Source organism: Gobio gobio, assembly GCF_949357685.1.
Source record: "Gobio gobio genome assembly, chromosome: 8".
Taxonomy (NCBI): domain Eukaryota; kingdom Metazoa; phylum Chordata; class Actinopteri; order Cypriniformes; family Gobionidae; genus Gobio; species Gobio gobio.
Window position 1 is genome coordinate 15,575,611 of NC_137114.1, and position 17,857 is coordinate 15,593,467.

Consider the following 17,857-nt stretch of genomic DNA (forward strand, 5'->3'; position numbering starts at 1 on the left):
CCTGATAATTTTGTCAATTCAAAATTATTTTTATTAATTTTTTTTACAGTGCACTAAGCACTAAGGTATTTTGATAACACTTTATAATAAAGATGTATTAACTAACATGAACTTACAATGTGCAATATATGTTTTTAGTTACACTTACCCTATATATTTTAAAATAACTAGCTTCCGCCAGACCGCCTTCTGTATTCTAATGGTTATTGTAATGGCAGTGGTATTTTGGAAAATGTACCCATTTTGTATAGTAAAATTCAACCTCTCTTCCAGCAGATAAAGATCTGTCTCATGTCTGGGTCACCATCTAGCTCGATCATGGAACAGAACACAACCAATTCAACTCAAAGATCTTGTGAAATGCCAGCTCGTGTATTCTTTATATCTGTATACTCTCTGATTTTTCTGGCAAGCCTGGCACTCAACAGCATTGCAATATATGTGTATTTTTGTAAAGCTACAAGACAGTCCAGCATCACTGTCTATCTCAAGAATATGGTAATAGCTGACTTGTTTGTCTGTCTGTTGTTGATATTACGCATTGCCAAATATGCGAGCACTTCAGAGGAAATTCAGCTTATCTACTGTAAATTTAGTGCTCCAGCTTCCTACCTCAACATGTACTCCAGTATTCTCTTCATGGGCTACATTGCTGCAAACAGGTATGTATGTTATTTATTTTTTTCCATCCATCCATCCATCCATCCATCCATCAAAAAATAATAAATTAATCGCACAAGTTTTTCATATTTTTATACTCTAATAATTTCACAGTTAGTCCAATTAATGTATGAACAACTTCAAGTATTTTTACTTTTTATGAATAAAGGCCAGTATCACTGATACTAATACTGCTACTGATGTCTCTATTAAATTGATTTTTGTAAACATAAACTTAAAACAATCTTCACATTAACCCATTATAATAAATCTCATATTTACCTGTGCTCTGAAATATACAGAAATTGATAGAAATAGTAGTAACAGAAATTACAGAATAATGTTATCAAAAAAGTCTGCACTGCATAAATAATAATTTATAATAATTTTAATTTTTATTTATTTGTATATTTTTAATATATTTTTATTTTATTTATTTATTATTAAAGGCAAAACATTTTCTGTTTCCTTTGTTCTTTGATTAACATTAATGACTTTAAGATCTGCCACTGCCAAACTTGAAGCAGATATTTACATTTACATTACACATTACATTTATGCATTTAGCAGACGCTTTTATCCAAAGCGACTTACAACTTGGGGGTACAATAAGCGAATGGTCGTGAAGAGTCGAGTGAGCGCAACAAGTGCCTGAAATACTTAGTCCGTGTACATTTCTCAGTGTAGCACAGGCTAGAGTAGGGAGGGAAAGAGGAGGAGAAAGAGGAAAGGAAAGATTTTTTTTTTTTTTTTTTAAGAGGTTAAGTGCTCATGGAAGAGATGAGTTTTTAGTTGACTTTTGAATGTTGTCAACGAATCAGCATTTCGGATGGCGGTGGGCAGATCGTTCCACCAGCTGGGAACGTTGAATGAAAATGTTCTGGAAAGGGATTTTTTGCCTCTCTGTGATGGTACCACAAGCCTTCGCTCCTTAGCTGAACGAAGGCTTCTGGTGGGGGTGTGGATTTGTAGAATCGAGTCAAAGTATGCAGGAGCTGGGCGCGTGGTGGATCTGTAGGCAAGCGTCAGCGCCTTAAACTTGATGTGAGCAGCGAGTGGTAGCCAGTGCAGAGAGAAGAAGAGTGGTGTGACGTGGGTCCTTTTAGGCTCATTGAAGAGCAGACGTGCCGCTGCATTCTGGATCATGCAGATATGATGCACTGTCACACGAATCTCATTTTCACACAGCTTTTTACGTTTATTTAAGATGTTATTTAACTAATTTAAGACTGATCTTATGAGAAAACTCTACAAAACTTAGCCTGGTCCTACCAGACTCTCGTACATTTAATTTGTACAGAGAGTCTGGCCACTCTCCATTGACAAGCGTTAACTTCCTTGAAGGCGGGTACTCTGTTGAAGTTTAAAACTATTGGCTATATAAAGTCTTTCTGTGCGTTGTGTGTATAAGGACATTCATAGACAAAGCGTTCTCTTTTTTTCTTGTCGCGTTTGAATGGTTTATTGGTTAATCACATGCGTTAATTCGCTAATTTTGACAGCACTAATATCCCACATAGAGTAGACTACTATGTCAATTTGTATTGTTACAATTTATTCATGCCATGCAGATAAAGTTCAGTATTGTGCATTTTCAATCATTGTCATTAAAATCGTAGCTATAGTTCTCATCTGAAAATACTGACAGAGTACACTGTTATATTAACATTTTGAATATCTTATTTGTGATCAATGACACAAGAACTTGTCATTCTGATGGCACTGATATGTTCATTGACATAACTTCTGAGAGATGAACTAAGGATTTTGAGCAAGTTACAGGCTTTTGCTTATAGTCCATTGTGTGGTGCTGTTTGTACGAATTATTTTGAGAAATGCACTCAATGGTTTGGAAATATTTTCTTGCTGAACCAAAGCAAGAACAACGTCTAGGTCTCTGTAACCTTTGTTGATTGGAGGAAACGGAGACATTACGTCAGAACGACTGACAAATTGGGACCATTAGGGCAATGCTACATATGGAAGGTCTCTGGTCCCTGCCTGTTATATAACCGACAGGGAAGCTGTACCGTGGAAGAAAACAGTATATGAATCATCGGCGTAGGAATCACAACATATGGGCACCTAGCCTAGCAGAGGGGCTGACCAACTGGGCTTTCCTTCACTGAAGGAACTGCAAGTTGTGACATGTGATGGGAGTGTAAACCACCCTGATGGTTGATATATGCAACGGGCACAGTGTTGTCCTTCCAGACCAGTACGTGCTTGCCTTGTAACAGCGTTTTGAAGTGGTGCAGAGCAAGACATACTGCTAGCAACTTGAGCCAGTTGATGTGCCAGTGCAGTCAAGGTCCTGTTTAGGAGCCTGATGCTGCACACCTGTTGCACATGGCATGCCATCCAGTGGTGGAGGCATCTGTTGGAACAACGACATCCCTGGACACTTGTTCTAGGGGAACTCCTGTCCATAGAAATGCAAGGTTTGACTATGGGCAGAAGGTTTGGTGACAAGCCCGGTTGATTATCTCCCAGTTTGTGCTGCGTTGCCATGCCCATCTCGGGTCTCTCCCGTGAAGCCAGTGCTGAAGCAGACTAACATGAAGCAACCCGAGTGGCGTGACTGCGGCTGTGGATGCCATATGCCCCAGGAGCCTCTGAAATAATTAGCCTTTAATGAATTCAGGCAATTCAACACCGACTGAGCAGGTTTGATTGTGAAACGTGCTATCAGGTTGACCAAGTCCAACTCAAGTTTGCTCTTTTCCCAGTTTCCCACAAGCGGTGGCAGCAAGGTGGAGCACAGGGACACGACCCTGGAAGGTATCGCGTCCCAGAGTGGGGTCTGAGTGTGCAGTGCAACACTTACCTCCACAGTTACCTCCACACGCTCCACAGTTGGGCACAGGGTGCATGACAAGGCATCGCATCGCGCAGAGAGGGGGAAGAGAGTGGCAAGGCATAGCGTTGCACACTGCCATCTACGCCCTCTTGGGACCAAGAGATAGAGGAAGCTGCAGAACAACAACAACAGAACAACAACTGCTCTGATCCGAAGAGAAAGCTTGAATGTGCGATTGCACGCACTGTTTCCCGCTGTATTGCGAAATTTACAGCTCCCTAAAATATGGCTTCAGAAAGATGAAAGTAATTTGAATACTTTGAGTGAGGGATAATGACCAATTCTACATTGTCAAATAAATAAATAAACAAACAGTAAACCATATTTTAACTACAATAAAAGAAAAAAATAGATTTTTTATAAAATTTAAATATATTAATTAAAATAATAGTTGTAAAATAATAACTATAAAATAATAACAGTTATATTATTAATTATAATTATTATTATATCACATTGAAATTACATATGTAATGATAATGTAATTTTATGAACATAATTAAATCGAAAACAAAGTAAAAATGTATCTCAATATATATTTTAATATATAATAAGTATAAAATATACAGAAGGGGCCAAAAACAGGAAAAAGTTTACATTGACTGAAACATAATCAGTTACTAATATTTTGTTGTTCATAATTTTTTTTGAATGACAGATATCACAAACCCTGTTCCTGTATTTTGAAAGCCTTCTCTGAATTCTTTGCTCCTTTGTTTCAGGTACATGAAGATTGTACGGCCACTGGAGACTCACATGTTGCAAACAGTCCGCGCGACCCGCTACATCTGCATAGTGACCTGGGCTCTCCTGTGGTGCTCTGCTTGTGTCTACATTGTTGTTTTTGTCAGTACTGATAAAGAAAACACTCCCCACAGTGGTTTCAGCTGTGTAAGCTTTCATAACAGCTTGCTGAAACGGATCTACTTAGTCATGCATATCGCTGCCTTTTTAATGTTTTTTTCTGTTCTGGTATCCCTCATTCTGTTTTACTGGGTGATTGTACAGAAGCTTCGTCAAGCTCAGCGCACTTTGCCGGAGCAGCCTGGGAACACTAAGCTCAGCAAGTCAAAGCGTAACATGCGAGTACTGGTGCTGGTTTTCTGTGTGTGCTTCGTGCCCTATCATATGGTGAGACTGCCGTACGTGTTCATCCGTCCCCTGCTGCAGGACTGTACAGCAGCTCAGGCATTCAACATCCTAAAGGAGCTGACCGTCCTGCTTGCAGTACTAAATGTCTCCTTGGATCCACTTATTTACTTTGTCTTTTGCAAGACCTTCAGGGTTAACCTTCAAAGATTTCAACAGAGGAACTAGTAAGTTGAGTTAAAGGTGAAATGTGTGATTTCTGCACCACTAGCGAACTGCACAACTACATCAATATTTCATGGTGGGGCCAGTGTAGGCAGGATAAGGGCATGAGATGAAATCTATGGACAAACTCATGTAGGGCCCATACCTCAGGCCCATATTGTGCCTACATTGGCCCCACCATGAAATGTTGGCTGGGAACAGGTTCACATCCCCAATATTTTATTTCATTGCTTTAAAGAGCCCCTGTTATGGATTTTTGAAAATTACCTTTCATATAGTGTGTAACATAGTTCTAAGTGAATGAAAACATCCTGCAAAGTTTTAAATCTGAAAGTGCGCCGTATATAAAGTTATTATCTCTCAAAAGTAAGAGTCGATTCTGGGTCAATTAAACAAATCGTTTTTCAAACGAGTCGCAAGCCAATTCGCTGTGACATTACTAGGGATGCACCGAATACAGATTTTTGGGGTTCGGCTGGATACCGAATCCACTGGTTAAGATTCTGCCGAATCCGAAACCAAATACCGAATCCTACTCCCATCCTCAGTCCATTATCAAAGTAAACACATTAATGAAATAAACAACGTCCACAGCAGTGTAGGGATGCTCATATTGCAAAATATGCTATGCAGTATTAAATATGCTATTGCAAAATATGCTATTGCAGTAGTACAAGCTCCTGACTGGTGGAAAGCCAATGAAAGGCGCTTCCTGAGGCTGGCCACTCTAACGAGGCATTATCTCTGTATTCCCGGGACATCAGTGCCATCTGAAGCCTTGTTTAAGGCTTTTCGTAGTGTGGTTTTGGTCAAGTTTACTAAAGTAAACATTGTCACGTATGTTCTTCTCGCCGCTGTTTCCTGATGGTTTATAGAACAATTACCCCGAGTCGCCCTCTGACGTTTCAAAGAACGCTCAGTCAGAAGAGGCTCGCGCTGCGGAGACAGACGAAAGTATAAAGGCTTCAGAGGGTGTTCTCTGTCAACAGGCTGCGCTCCAGACTAACCCACATCACGTAGACATGTTACTTTACAAAAAATAAAAACCATACAAGGTGAGGGTTGAGGTAGGCCTGCTATTTTTATTTGGCAAAAAAAACTATTCTGGTTCTTCAAAGCTTCAAACGGATTCAGTGTATTTTCGTTTTGTCATCTTAATTTGGTAATTATTTTAGAGAAAAATATTTAGTGTAGGCCTATTTATGTTATTCTTTTTCTTTATATTTTATCTGATCTGTATGCCGATGTTTGCACAGTAAAATAAACCCGTGAAAAAAAGGTGTCTTTTTAACGGGTCACAGACACTCGTCAATCGTATTTTTATTTAATGGCAATTCAATATTATAATCTTATCGGTTAACGGTTAATAATCGGATGATGAGCAGCGGTTGTCAGTTGGGAAAATTAACCAAATGAGCATCCCTACAGCAGTGTATTTTAAATTTAATTTAATTTGAATTAAGAATAGGGAACATTATGCCAGGATGACTGTCCTTCCTTTGCCGTATCTGAAGTTGCTGCATTTGGCTGCTGTCTGTAGATTCCCTCATGCACCACTCGTATTCTTTCGGATGTTTCATACACAAAGGTTTTAAAAGCGGCTATTGTTTAGGGTCCTTGCCACCACGAGACAAATCGGCATTGCAAATTGAACATGTAGCTCAACTTGAATCGCATTCTTTTGACTGAAAGTACTGCCAAACAACACGTTTTCTGTTCACGGGTTCCATTTTCACTTTCTCACAGCCGACTGGATTCGAACTGTCCTGCTAGTAAAAACCTTTATTGCAGCCGTGTAAGTATCTGGCTAACCGGCTGACTCACGTTATTACTGTCTTATTGAAATACTACTGTAAATCAGCTGTGGGCTGCAGTATTACCTAAAACGGTGTCTATTAATGCAGACTGTCATTCTTACTACTACTTTGAGTAAAGAAAAAGGATGGAGCAAGATTTGTTTTGCAAACGTTAATGTTTGCATCAGCTGGGCTAACGTATGCACTGTTATTGATACAGTTCCCACATAATATGCAATGTATATTATGAGAAAATGAAACCGTTTTTTGACCTTTGATGCATGTAAACCTGTTGTTGGAGACAACAAAATTAGGAAACTTTAAAATAGCATAATAGGGGCACTTTAATGACAGCAGCACTTGGGTTGCATGAACTCCACAAGTTTCATCTCTCCATAGTATGACTTACAAAAGCGGCATACTGTGTTCTGGCTTTTCCTGGACACATCTGGCCAGCGACTAGATTTCAACAACTCATCAACTGATAGGGACCAGAACAATCAGTGTGGTGTGAAAAGAAACCAAAACGTCTAAAAAATTCTAAAAATGTATAAATTTTTTGCCCTTGGTCCAGACCAAATGAACCAAACCACAGATGTGAAAGCATCCTATAACAGCTTCAACTCTTCTTGGAAGGCTTTCCACAGTTTAGGAGGGTGTTTCTAGTAGCTCATTTGTGAGGTCAGGTACTGATGTTGAACAAGAAGGCCTGGCTCACAGTCTCCGCTCTAATTCATCCCAAAGGTGTTCTATCGAGTTGAGGTCAGGACTCTGTGCAGGCCAGTCAAGTTCCTCCAAACCAAACTTGTTCATTCATGTCTTTATGGACTTTGCTTTGTGTACTGGTGCGAAGTCATGTTGGAACAGGAAGGGGCCGTCCCCAGCATGAAATTGTCCAAAATGTCTTGGTAGGCTGAAGCATTAAGACTTCCTTTCACTGGAAGTAAGGGGCCAAGCCCTACCCTTAAAAAAAACCCCACACCATAATCCTCACTCCACCAAACTTTACACTTGGCACAACGCAGTCAGGCATGTACCGTTCTCCTGGCAACTGCCAAACCCAGACTCATCCATCGGATTGCCAGACAGAGAAGCGTGATTGGTCACTCCAGAGAACACGTCTCCACTGCTCTAGAGTCCAGTGGCGGCGTGTTTTACACCACTGTATCCGACGTTGTTTACACCACTGTATCCGTGGCTTTGATGAGCTGCTCGGCCATGGAAACCCAATCCATGAAGCTCTCTACGCACTGAGCTAATCTGAAGGCCACACGAAGTTTGGAGGTCTGTAGCTATTGACTCTGCTGAAAGTTGGTGACAGAACATGATGCCAAGCCTATGAAAATGGACATAATCACCCTTTATTCAAATAGTATTAAAAATGTTCTTGGATTTAATAGTTCTATTTGTGATAAATCAATGAAACATGACAAATTGAGATCATTTTTGACCAGTGTGTCATACAATGGAATTATGAAAACATGCAAAAACAAGAGAGAACCAACTAAACATTAAAAACTGATTATGCTGTAGTCAATGTATGCGTTTTGCTGGGAGCTTTTTGTGTTTCTATGCATTTTTAATTGCATATTGGAAAATAAAACCTGTTGCTGTAGATTGCCCTTTTTCGCCAAATATTTTTGTCAGTTACATACCTTAACCACATTTAGTGTTTTGTTCTTCCCTCATATTTAAAACATTTAAATTATATATATAATATTTTGATGGTTTAATCAAACTTAAAAATCAATCAAACAATGGTTCATTAAAAACAAATATCCCCTACAGACATAACTTTTGGACACCACTGTAAATATATAATAATAATAATAATAATAATAATAATAATAATAATAATAATAATAAATGATGCAGTTTTATTAAAGTCTCATATTCCACAGTGCTCAGCAAGGGGTGAGAGAGGAAACCAGCTTAAACTGTGCCTGTCAAACAAAACATCCATATTTAAGTCCCCTTTGAACTCCCACTGAATCCTCACATGGAGAGCTATTAATAATACATCAGGAAAGCTCTTCAGACAACTGTAAAGGGGTAAATGTTATTTTGTAAATGAGTTGTATTTTATACTCTAATGTTATTAGATTTGTAAAAATAATTTGCAAAGTATTTGTTACTTTAATTTATTTAAGTTATTCTGTTTAAATTTAAACATGGCACTTTTAAGTTGAACTCTGGTATGTTCTATATATTTTGTTTTCTTGTTAGTGAATCTGGAGGATCTGTTAATAACTAAAAATGGAAATTTTGTCATATTGCCATGTTTTTCCAAAATATAATTTTCCTTTGGAAAACAAAAGCAAATATTTTTGCAGAATGTCTAAGCTTTTCTCCATACATTCACACAGTCAAGCTCCAGAAAGGACAAAAATTCAATTTTCAGACCATATAGTACAAATGCAAAAAATAAAATATTGAAACAAACGTCCATTTTTTCCTTTTTCTCGGTTACTTCATCAGTGGATTTTTGCCATTTTCTCTCCTTTTTTAAAATTTCCTTTTGCTAAATTATGACTTAAGAAATTATCTTTTGAATAAATTGAAATCTAACCGATTTTATTTTCCCTCTATTTTTTTCCCCATTTTACGTGGACTGTGCCATATAGCGGGGGAGGTCGCGGACTGTTTTACATCGTTTATGTAGGCTATAGCCTGCGTGCACGTTGAGAAGTAACTTATAGTTTAAAAGGCTAACACAATATTTAAACATATAGCCTAACTATGAATCTAAATAGGCTACGTTTTGCATTTAGCCTACTCCACTCCAAACGCTTTAAAAATGTATTTTGTTTATTAACGCAAAGTTTTTAATTTCAAATTTAATTTCTAAATTCAGTTAATATTTCCAACAAACGAAATTCCGAGCCAAAATAACGAAGTGGTAAAACAAACTGCAAAAATGAAAAATATTAAAGAATTTGCGGGCGCTTTCGTCGGCATGAGTAAGATAGGCATGAGTAAGATAGGCTATAAGACGCGCAATATGTCTGGAAACATGGAGTGTGGTCAGACATGATTTTTGTTGAGTGTTGTTTTGCAGAAATCATTTCTTTAAAGTGAATTGCGTTTTCTATAAATTGTATTTTAATTTTGATCAAGGTTTCATCTAATTGCCTGTATATTTAATACATAAGAAGCAAACCAAGAACACCGGGAATGGATTGACATGCGTAAGGAACCCACTGGCCATGTTTCCGCGGCCTTTGAGTAGCCTAAGGCTGAAATAGCGTCTTTCTGTTTTTAATACATTTTTTTAATATATGTCTTAATTACAGTAGGCCTATTATAGACAGTTATGATATTTGTGGCTGCACCGGGGTCCATCATTACTAGGTTAAAGTTACACGCTTGTCATCAGTGATCCATGGCACCTGCTACCCATGGCTGTTATGAACTGCAGGCTTCAATCAGTAAATTCCAACAATTTCGTGCTATTGGCACTGCTACTGATACAGGCAGCGGAAGAGCCTATTTTTCTGCTTTCAAACAAGTGTGACAAAGGTATGGGCTAAATACATTCTCTGATGTGGATAAAGACATATATACACACATCACTATACAACACCTTATTAGGAGAAAATACATGTCGTTTTAATGAGAAAAATATGTCGTTTTAACGACATAAGATCTCATTATTAAGAGAAAATTATGTCATTTTTACGACATAAGATCTCGTTATTACGAGAAAAGATGTCGTTTTAACGACATAAGATCTCGTTATTACGACATAATTGAGTGAAAAAAATATGTATGTGGCAGCAATGCGTCACCGTAATATTTACATAAGGCAATTTTTTTTAAATCTATCTGAATTGGTAGCCTATGTCTGTGACTGTCTTTTCACTTTTTCTTTCTTTGTAATTTTGTTAAAGTTATAAAGTTCAGCAAATTTTTGTTAGCTTTTATTCACATCTTAGCCTAGCCTACATGCAAACATACAAAATATTTGGGCCTAAATAAACTCTTTTGCCAATGTTTTCACTTAGTGATCATCATTCTTCGTTTCCACGGCAACATTGAACTTTTCATATACTGCTTCTCACATCTTCTCTTGCCCTTAAATTTAGCAGTCATTAACTCGGTTCATTACAAGCCGTTAGCCGAGAATGATAGGCTTTGATATGCCTATGTATATGTAGGCTATATAATGATATGCTGCAAGTCAAGAGTAGCGGATTCATAATTTGTATCAGTTAATTATCAAATGGCGAGTCCTTAAATCATTCGGGTACATCGAGGCATGCATCAATATAATAAAGTAGGTGTGTGTGTGTGTGTGTGTGTGTGCGTGCGTGCGTGCACTAATAACAAATAAGTATAGATAAATACAAAGCAGCGGGCGAAATAAGTAGCCAGGCCACCGTTTTGCCCGCTACTCCCGATGGCCAGACCTGAATTCTACATTTAGCACAGTTATTAACAATAAAAACTATGGCGTCCTCTGTGTTAGCCTTTTAAACTGTAAGTTACTTCTCAACGTGCACGCAGGCTATAGCCTACATAAACGATGTAAAACGTCTCCGGTTACGTATGTAACCTAGGTTCCCTGAGAACAGGGAACGAGACGCTGCGTCAGCTTGACGCTACGGGGAACGCCTCTCAGCGTGACAGGTGTCTGAGCTACAATCAAATCACATCAGTCCTACTGACCGGCGACAGCCGATGATGTCATCAGGGTGCGACCAGGAAGTATATAAGGGCGCCTCTGCCAACATGACACCGCCCTTCGTCTTCAGGGACTGTCCGGCAGGCAAACCCTGAGGCATGGCAAAGCGACGCAGCGTCTCGTTCCCTGTTCTCACATACGTAACCGGAGACGTTCCCTTTCGAAAGGGAACTCGCGCTGCGTCAGCTTGACGCTACGGGGAACGAAATACCAACGCCGCCATGCCGAGGGGAGTGCATGCCTACTGGCAGTGACAACTGTCAGAACAAACAAATTCAACTGAAATGCCTGAACCACTCCCCCTCTGGTCACATAAGGCTGTCAGTGACAGCATTCCCTACGGTCATAGCCCAAGCTATAAGCCTGAGTAGGAAGCTTCGAACACTTAGAGAAGTTCTACCCAGGCCGCTCAAAGGCCCAGATCCAACCCATTCGAAAGAAGGGGGCTCCTTTAAGGGAATGTGGCTAGGGGGCCCTAGGGCGCCCCAGCCAGCCACTACCGCCACCAAGGAGGCCTAGCTTGGTGCCTTTTTCAACGGGCACTTCAGCCGGGCCATCCCTGTCTGTTCGATAACAGAGCCTCTGGACACTCGCCTCCTGAGGAGGCATCCAGTCCCACTGCAGAATGGCAGTGGCCTCCTCGGACCGGATCTCAGAGACGGGAATCCTGGAGAGCAGCACTCAGCTTAGCGCTTTCTACCCTTGCCATCGAGGGGAGTAATCTGCTCAATCCTAGGATCTACTGAGCTATTATCAGATAGAAACACTCAGGAGGCCAGACTGGCCCAAAAACTGATCTAATTGGGAGGCCACCCTAGGGGCCTACGACCACCCGATCAGGCCCAGGCAGCCTTGGCTCAAATATGACCCTTCCGAAAGGAGGGGAGCTTAAAGGGGGCTGCCCAGTAGGTAAACCAGGTTGCAGGCTGAAATCCCCTCCTTGGGGATCAAGTAGCAGAAGCGACACCAGTCGCACTAGGGTGACCACTACCTGTCAGCATCATGCCAGTTAATAGTCTTTGTACTGAGAACCAAAGACCCATTAGGGAGGCCTAGTGAGGCCTAGTGTATGCCAGAGAAGCCTGAGATGATCAGGAACTCGCTTAGAGGGAGGCCTGGCTAGGCCTGCTACCTGATAGCAGTTGAAGCCGACTGTCAAAGTAGCTGGAAAACGGAGACTCGTTTTCTCAGGGAGGCCTAGTGAAGGCCTACTACCTGAAGGTCAAGCTACACCAGCTAGCCGAGTAACCTGACTCGGGAACTCGCCCTCAGGGAGGCCTAGTGAGGCCTACTACCTGATAGCAAGCCTTAGGGAGGCCTGGAGGGGCCTACTACCTGATAGCAAGCTATGCTGACTACCCGAGCATCCTAACCCAGGAACTCGCCCTCAGGGAGGCCTAGTGAGGCCTACTACCTGATAGCAAGCCTTAGGGAGGCCTAGTGAGGCCTACTACCTGATAGCGACTCGTGCTAGCTGTTTCTCAGGTGACTGGAGCCCAGGAACATGCCCTTAGGGAGGCCCGGTGAGGCCTACTACCTTACGACCAGTCTTAGGGAGGCCTGGTGCGGCCTACCACCCATCAACAGCTTAGCAGCCCATGCTAGCTGACACAGCGACTGGCGAATGGGAGCCTGCTTCCAGGGAGGCCTAATGGGGCCTACCACCTCACAGCAGGCCTGCAGGGACAGCTTCCTGGTGACAGGAGTCAAAAACTGCAATGTTATAACCTTGGGCTGACAGTAGCTTCTCTGCTGGCTGACAAAAATAAACATCCAACTGCTGACAAGGGTTATAGTTGGGAAAACTGCTACTTGAAAACCGACATCGTTGGGGAGTAATATATACCGCAATACACAAGGGGCCGAACTTTGCAGAGGCCTACCAAGGCTGACTACCAATGTTCAAGGTTGCAGCTAGTAATTTGCCAACCTCCCCAAACGTCGGGACTCACTCGCAAGGAGGCCTAACTCTGAGGCCTACCACCTGACCTGGAGTCTACTGCCAAGACTGCCCCAGCTGGCTACCCACAGCCAGCAGGCCTAAAAAATCATCCCAGCCTAGCTGGGTGACCCATCCCGGAGGCCTCCAATTCCTTCTGGAGCCAACTGTACAATGGTGCAGTCTTATCGGCAGCGCCTACAAACACTGGAACCTAATCACATTGTCCATAGCAGGGTACTCGGCAAACCAAACGCCTTGTACCCCCTAAGCGGGGGGAGTACCACATACGCCACCCACCTCATGAAGGTCCTAGCTTTAATAGCGCCTATCATACCGTTTGAGGGCGTCAGCCATGGCAATGCTCTGGCAACAAGGGAGCTCACGACCAAACCTACATAAACCAAAAGGTTGTGAAGTGCTGCTCAACCCGAGCCATGGGTGAGGCAGAATGATACAGAGCTGGATGTGGAGGTACTCAAATCTACCCTGCCTTGTCAGGGGAGTACGACCAACTGGCCAGGGCATATACAAAAAAGGCCAGCGCCTGCCAAAAAACTGGCGGCCTCTAAAACTAGCTCTGGAGGGCCGGGTGGAGCTATGCATACGGAATTTTCGTACTTGCATGAAAAACACCTTAACCCTGCCCCACGACTACTGGCTAAGTCGCTATCAATTCTGCACAGCACCAACCTGCATTACTAGCAAAGGCCCCAGAACGCAGGCAAGGGGGCGGGCCTTGGCCGGACTACTCTGCGTAAGAGGAGGCTACATTAGGGACAAATAATAACGCTAAGTTCAAAAAAGGAACAGCTACCTGGAGCACTAGCGCTTCTTGGTGCTCGACTCCGTAATCCCTAGAAAGCCTAGGCCAATCTAGATCTATACCTGAGATCCCAAACAGGGCCACTACTATTGCCCATAGCAAAAGGGGCACTCGGGTAGAAGTGCCAGTCATTACATAGATCTGGTCCTAGATCTAACTGTAGTTCTAGCATAGTCTGATCCTGCACTCTCCAGAAATTTACATGTAGAGAACAAACAGACCGCCTTACCCTGAGGCGGCTACCAGTTAGCAGTTTAATACTAGGAGAAAAAATGCCTAGCCTTTCCTCAGAAAACGAGCCCCTCTTGTTTTTTTTGTTTTTTTTTATCTCGCTACAAACCCTCAGGAATGAGCAGAATTCCCAGCGCTAATTCTAACGCATTTTCTTAGTTCTTTTAGAACTGGGAATAAAAAGGGCTATACAGCACACACAGCGTGTAGTATATATAACATTTCCTGGCCTCCACTAGCAATATTAGCTCAATTATACAGAGCTTAAGCAACTGGTAATCGTTCTAGCCAACCTAACAGGGGAACTACAGGCCCTTTTAGAACATATCCAGCGATCCCCGAAGCCCTCAGCAGGGAGCATAAGTCAGAAAATATGAAATAATTTCCCATGTATAGGGGACTTACCCGCTCTCCTGCGGCACACCATGATATCGACACACAAGCTTTATTCCCATATGAATGCTTAGGTGTAATACTACCACGGGGCTGACGGAGGGGCACTCACAAGCCAATGTAACTCCAGCCTGTTGGTGGCACGCTCCATAACTTCCCTTAACTCCGCATACACGGGGCAAGATGGCTGAGAGGGTTCGGCCTCAACCGATTCATCACCACCCTGCCCAGCCATTCTCTGCTCGATTGGAAGAGCATCGGCTGACGAGGAGGAGAGATCCGACTCCTCCCCCGCCAGCCGCCCCTCTCGACCTGGCTGATCGTCTGTGAGGACTACACCCTCCTCCAGACGACGAGCCAGGTCCGTCTGGGAACCCCAGGACCTACGTCGCCGCTCAGCCTCAGCGTGAGCGGGACCGTCCCCAGACGCTGGCCCCTCTTCCCTCGAGAAGAGGGCCAGGCGAGAGCGGAGCGTTCGGATGGGAAAACGCTCGCAATTCGCGCAAGAGGCTCCCTCTAGAACCTCCCGCGCGTGCTCTTCCCCCAGGCAGTACACACAGAGATTGTGCGTGTCTTCAGGCGTCAGATACCTGGGACACGGATCCGCGCACTTCCTAGAGTGCCGCGTCTTCTGTGAGCACTTCATCCTACTAACGTGATTCCTTTGCTTTCGTAACACCAGACAGACAGTCACTGAAGACGAAGAAGCGGTGTCATGTTGGCAGAGGCGCCCTTATATACTTCCTGGTCGCACCCTGATGACATCATCGGCTGTCGCCGGTCACATTTACATTTACATTTAGTCATTTAGCAGACGCTTTTATCCAAAGCGACTTACAAATGGGGGCAATAGAAGCAGCTAGAGCAGTCGAAGGGCAACAATATCAGCAATATGTAAGTGCTGTAACAAGTCTCAGTTAGTCTAGCACAGAAGTATACAAATTTTTTTTTTTTTTTTTTAAATAAATTAGACAGACAGACAATGAATAGAATGATAAGTGCTATTCTCGATCGGTCAGGTGTTGCTGGAAAAGATGTGTCTTTAGACGTTTTTTGAAAATGGCTACAGACTCGGCCGCACGAATTGAGATAGGCAGGTCATTCCACCAGGTGGGAACGGTCCAGGAAAAGGTCCGTGACAGCGATTTCATGCCTCTCTGGTTTGGCACCACAAGGCGTCGTTCACTGGCAGAACGCAAGTTCCTGGAGGGTGTGTAAGTCTGAACGAGCGAGTTTAGGTATATTGGTGCAGAGCCAGTGGATGTTTTGAAGGCGAGCACCAGTGCCTTGAATTTAATGCGAGCGGCTATTGGTAGCCAGTGCAGACTGATGAGGAGAGGCGTGACGTGTGCTCTCTTCGGCTCACCAAAGACCAACCTCGCCGCTGCATTCTGGATCAGTTGCAAGGGTTTGGTAGTGCATGCCGGAAGGCCCGCAAGAAGAGCATTACAGTAGTCCAGTCTGGAGAGAACGAGAGCTTGGACCAGTAGTTGTGTGGCATGATCTGATAGGAAGGGTCTAACCTTCCTAATGTTGAATAGTGCAAATCTGCAGGACCGGGTTGTTGCAGTGATGTGGTCAGTGAATTTTAGCTGATCATCAATCACAACCCCAAGGTTCCTGGCTGTCCTGGACGGAGTTATGGTTGATGAACCTAGCTGAATGGAGAGATTGGGGTGAAGTGCTGGGTTGGCTGAGACCACAAGCAGTTCTGTCTTTGCAAGGTTGAGTTGCAGGTGATGTTCCTTCATCCAGGCTGAAATGTCTGTTAGGCAGGCAGCGATACGAACACCAACCGATGGATCATCAGGTTGAAATGAGAAGTAGAGTTGAGTGTCGTCGGCATAGCAGTGATAGGAAAAGCCATGTTTCTGAATGACCGATCCCAGTGATGACATGAAGATGGAGAAGAGAAGTGGTCCAAGCACTGAGCCCTGGGGAACTCCAGTAGCTAGATGATATGACTTAGACACTTCACCTCTCCATGACACCCTGAAGGACCTACCTGAGAGGTAAGACTTGAACCACTGGAGAGCGGTTCCTGAGATGCCCATCTTCATGAGAGTTGCCAGGAGGATCTGGTGATTAACTGTGTCAAAAGCAGCAGACAAATCCAGTAAGATAAGTACTGTGGATTTGGAGGCTGCTCTTGCCCGTCTCAGTGCCTCCGTAACTGAGAGCAGGGCAGTTTCAGTTGAGTGGCCGCTTTTGAAACCGGATTGGTTGATGTCCAAGAGATTGTTCTGTTCAAGAAACGTAGAGAGCTGATTAAACACAGCCCGCTCAAGTGTCTTTGCAATGAAAGGTAGAAGGGATACCGGTCTGTAGTTTTCTAAAAGTGCTGGGTTTAGAGAGGGTTTTTTTAAGCAGTGGGGTTACCCGAGCCAGCTTAAATGCTGTGGGGAAAGTCCCGGTGTGAAGAGAGGTGTTGACAATGTGAGTGAGTGCAGGAGTAACAGAAGAAGAAATGGCCTGAAGGAGGTGAGTGGGGATAGGATCAAGCGGACATGTAGTGGGATGATTGGAAAGGATGAGTTTGGAGACATCTGCTTCAGAGAGCAGAGAGAAGGAGGGAAGCGTGGGTGTGATGGTCGTTGAGATGTGCGTGTCGGTTTGTGGTGTAGAGAATTGGCTGCTGATGGAAGAGGTTTTGTTTGTAAAGAATGATGCAAAGTCATCAGCTGTAAGGTTTGACGAGGGAGGGGGGGGGAGGAGGACAAAGGAGCGAGGAGAATGTTTTGAAAAGTGCACGAGAGTTGGAGCAGTTGTTGATTTTGTTGTGGTAGAATGTAGTTTTAGCAGTGGAGACATTAGTAGAGAAAGAAGCGAGAAGAGACTGATACAGGGTTAGGTCAGTAGCGTTTTTAGTTTTGCGCCACTTCCTCTCTGCCGCCCGGAGTCCAGAGCGATGTTCACGAAGAACATCGGACAGCCAGGGGGCAGAGGGGGTGGTGCGGGCTGGCCTGGATGTAAGGGGACAGAGGTTGTCTAAGCAAGATGTTAGAGTGGAGCAAAGAGTGTCAGTAGCACTGTTAGTGTCTAGTGCTGAGAACTGAGCAGGTGGAGGGAGTGAGGATGAAACCATAGTGGATAGACGGGAGGGAGAGAGCGAGCGTAGATTACGCCGAAAGGTGATCTGCGGAGGAGTGTGTGT

General features: G+C 43.3%; 1 protein-coding gene across 1 annotated transcript; it reads left to right on the plus strand.

Moving 5' to 3' along the window:
• Positions 1 to 318: 318 nt before the first annotated feature.
• On the plus strand, positions 319 to 4,837 carry LOC307130306 (P2Y purinoceptor 14-like; the record flags this gene model as incomplete). The annotated part of the gene is made up of 2 exons (XM_079823274.1): positions 319 to 662; positions 4,243 to 4,837. The coding sequence occupies 2 exons, from the start codon at positions 319 to 321 to the stop codon at positions 4,835 to 4,837; spliced, it is 939 nt and encodes a 312-aa protein (XP_079679400.1).
• Positions 4,838 to 17,857: the final 13,020 nt, after the last annotated feature.